Source organism: Ascaphus truei, unplaced genomic scaffold (assembly GCF_040206685.1).
Source record: "Ascaphus truei isolate aAscTru1 unplaced genomic scaffold, aAscTru1.hap1 HAP1_SCAFFOLD_3103, whole genome shotgun sequence".
NCBI lineage: Eukaryota > Metazoa > Chordata > Amphibia > Anura > Ascaphidae > Ascaphus > Ascaphus truei.
The window spans coordinates 1-7,214 of record NW_027456075.1 but is presented as its reverse complement, the minus strand read 5'-3'; the positions used below and the strand labels follow the sequence as shown (position 1 = coordinate 7,214).

Here is a 7,214-nt window from a genome sequence, read left to right as displayed (position 1 = left end):
GTGCCGCCGCCTCCCCCCCTCACCGTGCCGCCGCCTCCCCCCCCTCACCGTGCCGCCGCCTCCCCCCCCTCACCGTGCCGCCTCCCCCCCCTCACCGTGCCGCCTCCCCCCCCCTCACCGTGCCGCCTCCCCCCTCACCGTGCCGCCTCCCCCCCTCACCGTGCCGCCGCCTCCCCCCCTCACCGTGCCGCGCCTCCCCCCCTCACCGCGCCGCCTTCTTCCCTCCCTCGCCGTGCCGCCCCACCTCACCGTGCTGTCTCCCCTCGCCGTGCCGCCCCACCTCACCGTGCTGTCTCCCCCCCCCCTCACCGTGCTGTCTCCCCTCCCTCCCCTCGCCGTGCCGCCCCCCCTCACCGTGCTGTCTCCCCTCGCCGTGCCGCCCCCCCTCACCGCGCCGCCTTCTTCCCTCCCCTCACCACGCCGCCTTCTTCCCTCCCCTTGGCTTGCCGCCCCACCTCACCGTGCTGTCTCCCCTCATGTGCCGCCTCCCCCGCAGCTCTCTCCCGGAGCCGGACGGCAGTACGGATAACGACAGCTTTGACGTGGGGAGAGCCAGGCCCTGATGAGCCGCTGCAGTGGGACGGCTCGTCCGACATCTCCCCCTCCGACTCTGCGTCCTCCAAAGCCAGTAAGAGAGCAGGGGTCACCGGGGGTGGGCGTGTCCCCGTGTCACCGGGGGTGGGCGTGTCCCGTGTCACCGGGGGTGGGGAGCGTGACCCATGTCACCGGGGGTGGGGGGCGTGACCCGTGTCACCGGGGGTGGGGGGCGTGACCCGTGTCACCCGGGGGTGGGGGCGTGACCCGTGACCCCCTTTATCTCACCACTTGGCTCTGCTGCTCTCATCTCCCCTCTTTTCTCACCCCCTCTTTTCCGCTCCTTCTCTCCCTCCCCCCTTCTCTCCTGTCCCCCCCTTCTCTCCTTTCCCCTTCTCTCCTCTTTCCCCCCTTCTCTCCTCTTTCCCCCTTCTCTCCTCTTTCCCCCCTTATCTCCTCTTTCCTCCCCCCTTCTCTCTTTCTTTTCCCCCCTCTCCTCTTTCCTCCCCTCTCCTCTTTCCTCCCCCCCTCCTCTTTCCTCCCCCCCCTTCTCTCCTCTTCCCCCTCCCCCCTTCTCCTCTCCTCTTTCCCCTCCCCCCTTCCCTTTCTTTCCCCCCCCCTCCCCAGGTACAAATAATTCGGACTCCCGCAAAACCAAGAAGAAGAAGACAAACCATTTGGGCCTGGTCAGCGGTGGCAGCAGCAAGAAGAAGAAGCCCAAGGCCCCGCTGACCCCTGGCATGTACCCCGACCTCAACTGACCGGGACAGGAGGCCGTGTATAAGGGGGTGGGACAGGAGGAGACGGTCCCTGTATAAGGGGTGGGACAGGAGGAGACGGTCCCTGTATAAGGGGGTGGGACAGGAGGAGACGGTCCCTGTATAAGGGGGGGGGGGGGGACTCCAGGGTCCCTGTATAGATGAACTGTTCAAATACCTCTCAGTATATTAAATTCAGACTGCACCCCAGTAACAAACCCTATATAATGTGGGGGTTCCCACATCCGGTAACCGTGTGTGATTAATATGTCAGGGAAGTCCGAATCCCCATTTAATAACCCAGCTAAATCCTCCAAAATGCCGCCATGTTCAGTGTCCCTGCGTCTCTCTGCCGTCCGGCTGTCGCCTCCTGTGATGTCACTTCTGCCGATGACGGGGACCGTTTGGTGACAGCGGGAGGGGGAGGGGGTATGGAAAGAGCGGGGTTTTAATAGGAAGTTCCCATATCAGAGGGAGTTTCTTTAGCAGCGACGGGTCCCCAGTGTTAGCCGTATCTCTGCTGCTGGGTCACTTAGTGACATCGTACCTTCCTGTCACCGGGGGGAGAGCTGGTCTCTCTGTGACATCATATTGACACCTGCAACTTCCTGTGACATCAAGACTTTTTTTTTTTTTTACCATAAGTGACATCGTCAACGTAACGGCACTTGTTTTTTTTTTTTTTAAATATAATGACATTATCAGTCCCACGTACAAGCAAAGTGACCTAATGACAGGGACGTGTTTAATGGGTTAAACGCAAGGGTGCGCAAACTGGGGGACACGCCAGATTTTCTGGGGGGGTGGGTGTCATTTGACGCCAGAACAATGGTAAGGGGGGAGACAAGAGTAGGCTTGGGGGCGCACCACCAAACGTTTGCGTGCCCCTGCAATAACCCATTAAATGTCAATAGCTCACTTTAGGCCTCTGTGGGGCTGACCCTTTAACCAGAGAACATCCCTCGGTTCCTGCCTGTGTCTACGGGGGTGATCGCGTTCTGGTGAAAGAGTTGGCTACAGCAGCGCGCCCGCCTCTGTTCTTATCTCAGGGGTGCCGGGGGTGACCCCCAAGCGAACACGCAGAAGCAGAAAGGTTACAGCAAAGGAATAACTTGCTGCAAATGTATTATTCAGCATGTCGTCGGAATATAAGGTCCAATTACTGTATATACCCTACACATTCCCCTATAAATAAATTGTACATACGCATCTGTAAATTGTGTGTGGGGGCTAATAAAACGAAGACGTGGATGTGTTTGTTTGAATTTTTTAAATGTAGTACTCTGCTGTGTAATAATGTTCTCTGATAATTATTAAAAGAAGTCTTGTCTGTCCCAAAATCGGAATAAAATCTTAATAAATGAAGAAAAAAAAATATATATTTGTAGTGGCAAAAGAGAAATTAAGAATGGATATAGTTTATTTTTTATCATATCACCTTCAGCCCGTCTCTCCCCACTGCTGGATGAAGCCTCCCCAATGATCTCCCAGGTCCTACGGTTACAGCCTCTTCTCCACGTCGCACCCACCCATTCCCTCATCCCATCCTCCAGCCGTGTCTCCCCAGTGATCTCCCAGGTCCTGCGGTTACAGCCTCTCTTCTCCACGTCGCTCCCCACACATTCCTCCTCCCATCCTCCCCAGCCTGTGTCTCCCCACTGCTGGATGACGCTCCCCAGTGATCTCCCAGATCCTGCGGTTACAGCCTCTCTTCTCCACGTCGCTCCCACACATTCCCTCATCTCATCCTCTCCAGCCCGTGTCTCCCCACTGCTGGATGAAGCCTCCCCAGTGATCTCCCAGGTCCTGCGGTTACAGCCTCTTCTCCACGTCGCTCCCACACATTCCCTCATCCCATCCTCCCCAGCCCGTGTCTCCCACTGCTGGATGAAGCCTCCCCAGTGATCTCCCAGGTCCTGCGGTTACAGCCTCTTCTCCACGTCGCTCCCACACATTCCCTCATCCATCCTCTCTATCTTAATTTTGGGTCGTCTTCAATCTTTTAATCTCTCTTGGAATCCTGTCGAGTTCCATCTTTGTCCAACGATGGTCATTTCTTCTTGCAATATATCCAGCTCACCGCCATTTTAATTTCTTCCCCCCGTGAGATGCTGTCACAGTCTTGTCGTTTGGTTTTGAACCCATTCATTCTTTTTTCTGTCTCTGGGTAATACCCAGCATGCATCTCTCCTTACTTCTTTGGGTAATATTTAAAACCAGAGACACAGACAGAGCTCAGTGCACATCCAGTGAAACTTATACACGGTACAGTGCCTAAATATATATGTATAGATATCTATTAAATAAAATGGTCTTTTAGTTTAACATTTTGGCCAAATTGTTCTGTCTCTGGGTAATACCCAGCATGCATCTCTCCATACTTTTTTGGGTAATACTCGGCGTGCTTCTCAACGTACTTTTTTGCGTTGTCTGAAGCTGCTGAATTATCTTAGCATTTAGGGACAACATTTGACATCCATAGGTGCACACGGGTCAGAAACTTTCTTGAGGTTCAAGTTCTCCATCCCATCTTCATTCAGTTGATTTTAATTGAGAAGTTCCCACCCATTGTTACTCGCCGGTCAAGGTAGACATCGTCTTCCACGTCTTCTATCTCTATTCCATGTATTTAGATCTGTGCAGAGGTGACACAACATCACTTTGGTGTCGCTGAGATTCATATGGAGGCCATGTTCTTGTTGGCTTCAAGGAGATCTCCGATTTGTTGGTGGAGATTTTCTGGACTTGTGACAAAAATAACAAATGTCTTCTGCAGATCGTAGGGAACTCAAATATTCCCCACTGATTTTGGTTTATTTTTCTTCCCAATTCAATGTCTTTAACAATTCTTTGTGTTGCTGTGAGGAGCTTTGGTGACACAGTATCTCCCTGTCGCACTCCCTCGCTGATCCTGGTGACACGGTGTCTCCCTGCCGCACTCCCTTACTGTTCCTGGTGACACGGTGTCTCCCTGCCGCACTCCCTCGCTGATCCTGGTGCCACGGTGTCTCCCTGCCGCGCTCCCTCGCTGATCCTGATGACACGTGTCTCCCTGCCGCACTCCCTCGCTGATCCTAATCTTGCTGGTATCTTCATGTGATATAGTTGATGTGGCTTTCTCTTAAATGTTCCTTATAATGTCAATGTATGCTACTTCAGCAGTCCATGTAACTCCTCCCTATAACTCCTATTACTCCATATAACCCCTCCCTACAACTCCTGTTACCCCATATACCCCCTCCCTATAACTCCTATTACCCCATATACCCCCTCCCTATAACTCCTATTACCCCATATAACCGTTCCCTATAACTCCTCCTATTACCCCCATATAACCCCTCCCTATAACTCCTATTACCCATATAACCCCTCCCTATAACTCCTCCTATTACCCCATATAACCGTTCCCTATAACTCCTCCTATTACCCCATATAAACCCTCCCTATAACTCCTCCTATTACCCCATACAACCTCTCCCCCTATAACCTATACCCCATATAACCCTCCCTATAACTCCTCCTATTACCCCATATAACCGCTCCCTATAACTCCTCCTATTACCCCATATAACCTCTCCCTATAACTCCTCCTATTACCCCATATAACCTCTCCCTATAACTCCTATTACCCATCATAACCGCTCCCTATAATTCCTCCAGTTGCCCCATTTAACCCCTCCCTATAACTCCTATTACCCCATTAACCAAATATAACCACTACCTATAACTCCTGCTATTACCCCATATATGGAGCAATAGGGAGAGGTTATATGGGGTAATAGGAGTTATAGGGAGGGGTATATGGGGTAATAGGAATTATAGGGAGCGGTTATATGGGGCTATAGGGTAAAGTTATATGGGGTAATAGGAGGAATTATAGGGAGGGGTTATATGGGGTAATAGGAGGGGTTATAGGGAGCTACACCCCTCACACTGCTCTCATTAGGGCTTTTTACAGAATGAGCCCTAATGGTGGTCAGCGTCCTGTAGTGATTCGGAGGAGTTATAAAGGCATTTGATTGCAAATTTACGTCAGGCCCCCATTTTAAACCCCCCGCGACTTGTTGGTCTCTTTACGCGCGGGAAGGTGGAGGAGGGGGGTAGAAAGTTAAGTTTGGGGGTGAGAAAGCAAAAATAATCGAAGAGATTTCTGCACCGAATCGGTCAGTCCGCGTAGAGGCAGCGAGAAGCGACGCGTTCAGTGAACGGTCGTCATATCCAACTATCCCAAACTATATAGGGCACTCCGACGCTCATTTGGGGCGAAACGCGATCCTTAACCATTACACCCAGTTCATTAAGAAGCAAAATAATTGTATTTATTCGTAATATATTAACCTTATCTTTCTGCGAAGGCAATCCCAACAGCAGCCCTTCCCTTTGGGTGACTATGCCATCGTTCTCCCCCCACGCCCCTCTATGGCAGGAGCAGAGGCGGCCAACTCCAGTCCTCAAGGGCCACCAACAGGCCAGGTATTAAGGACGTCCCTGCCTCAGCACATGGATATCCCCGTTTACCGGGTCTGTTGGGGGCCTCCTCGAGGACTGGAGTTGGCCGCCCTTGGACGGTGACACGTTTCCCCCCCTCCCCCCCGGAGAAACACCCGTCTTCGTGCTGGCTTCTCCGTAGGATCGTACGTGAAGTCCATGTCCCCACCTCGGTGATCGTTCGTCGCTCTCGGAGGGAAAGAGATCGCTACAAGGTCTTAGACATTTCCGTCGCACCGATATTAGGGCCCCAGGAGAAGGTATTGTAGGAGAGGAGCTATTGCACTGTACAAGTCTATGGTTGGGGGGGCCACCTCTGGTTCCTGGAGAACGATGTCCATGAAATGATGTCCCTGGGCTTTGGGGGTCAAACGCATCTCTCAAGGAAACCTACACAGGGCTCCCCTCCCATTATTCTCAAGCTTCAAGCTAGCCTTATGGGGACTCTATATGGGATATATATACACAATGGCGACTCAAATGGGGTGAAGCCTGGCTCACCCTACTGAGTATTATATGGTATATAGGGATGGAGACCCCCATGGGTTGAGGCCCGTCTTATCCCATAGAGTACTAGTGACCGGACATAGGATGGAGGACCCCATGGGTTGAAGCCCGTCTTATCCCATAGAGTGTTGGTGACCTGATATAGGATGGAGGACCCCATGGGTTGAACCCTGGCTTGTTGAGTATTGGTGACCTGATAAGGAATAAAGAATTGGGACCCTACACGGTGAAGCCTGGCACATCCCGGAGAGTATAGAGCACCCTATATGGGATAAACAATGGGAGCCACCTCCTGCTTATGCCATTTGAGTATTAGGGACAGCATATAGGATGGGGACCCCCATGGGGTAAAACATGCCTTATCTCGTAGAGCGTTGGGGACCCCCATGTAGAATGGGGAACCCCCATCGTATGACAGCCTGGGACATAGGAAACCTTAGCGGATGAAGCCCGGCATCGCCCGTAGAGTATTGGGCGCCTATATGCGATACAGAATGGGAGCCAACTGGTTAATCCATCAGAGCGTCAAGTCCACATCCCTCCCTCCCCGCTCCCCCCCGTCTCTTATCGTCCGTACATCCCGAAGACCAGGAAGCTGAAGAAGACGGTGACGCCCACCAGCGACACCGTGGCCGGAGCCGTGAAGAACTGGCGGTAGTTGATGCGGAAATACCAGATCAGGGCCAACATGGCCACGAAGACGGGGACCATCAGGTTCCCGATGGGGGGCGTGAGGCCGGCGTGGTCGGGGGAGGTCCCCCCCGTACTCGGGAGCGGCGGAAAGGGAGGGGGCCACTGCCTGGGAGCGGTGGCAGTGGATGACGCAGTTGTCGGTGACGTGGAGGGAGCGGAGGGTCTGGGTGGGGTCGTGGAGGAGCTGGCCGTGGAAGATGAGCTTCATCTGGGGCTCCTCGCCGGAGAAGTATC

The 7,214-nt window shown here is 53.3% G+C and overlaps 1 protein-coding gene and 1 long non-coding RNA gene across 2 annotated transcripts; one reads left to right on the top strand and one right to left on the bottom strand.

The window, feature by feature from the left end:
• Positions 1-360: 360 nt before the first annotated feature.
• Positions 361-2,543, top strand: LOC142483231 (uncharacterized). Its single transcript, XR_012797283.1, has 2 exons — positions 361-628; positions 1,162-2,543. It is a non-coding gene; the product is annotated as an uncharacterized LOC142483231 (long non-coding RNA).
• A 3,046-nt stretch (positions 2,544-5,589) lies between these two features.
• Positions 5,590-7,209, bottom strand: LOC142483230 (transmembrane and ubiquitin-like domain-containing protein 1; the record flags this gene model as incomplete). The annotated part of the gene is given in 2 exon segments (XM_075583291.1): positions 5,590-7,037; positions 7,039-7,209. Coding segments are annotated over 2 exon segments (357 nt in total), but the record flags the coding sequence as incomplete, so codon positions are not given.
• Between the last annotated feature and the right edge of the window lie 5 nt (positions 7,210-7,214).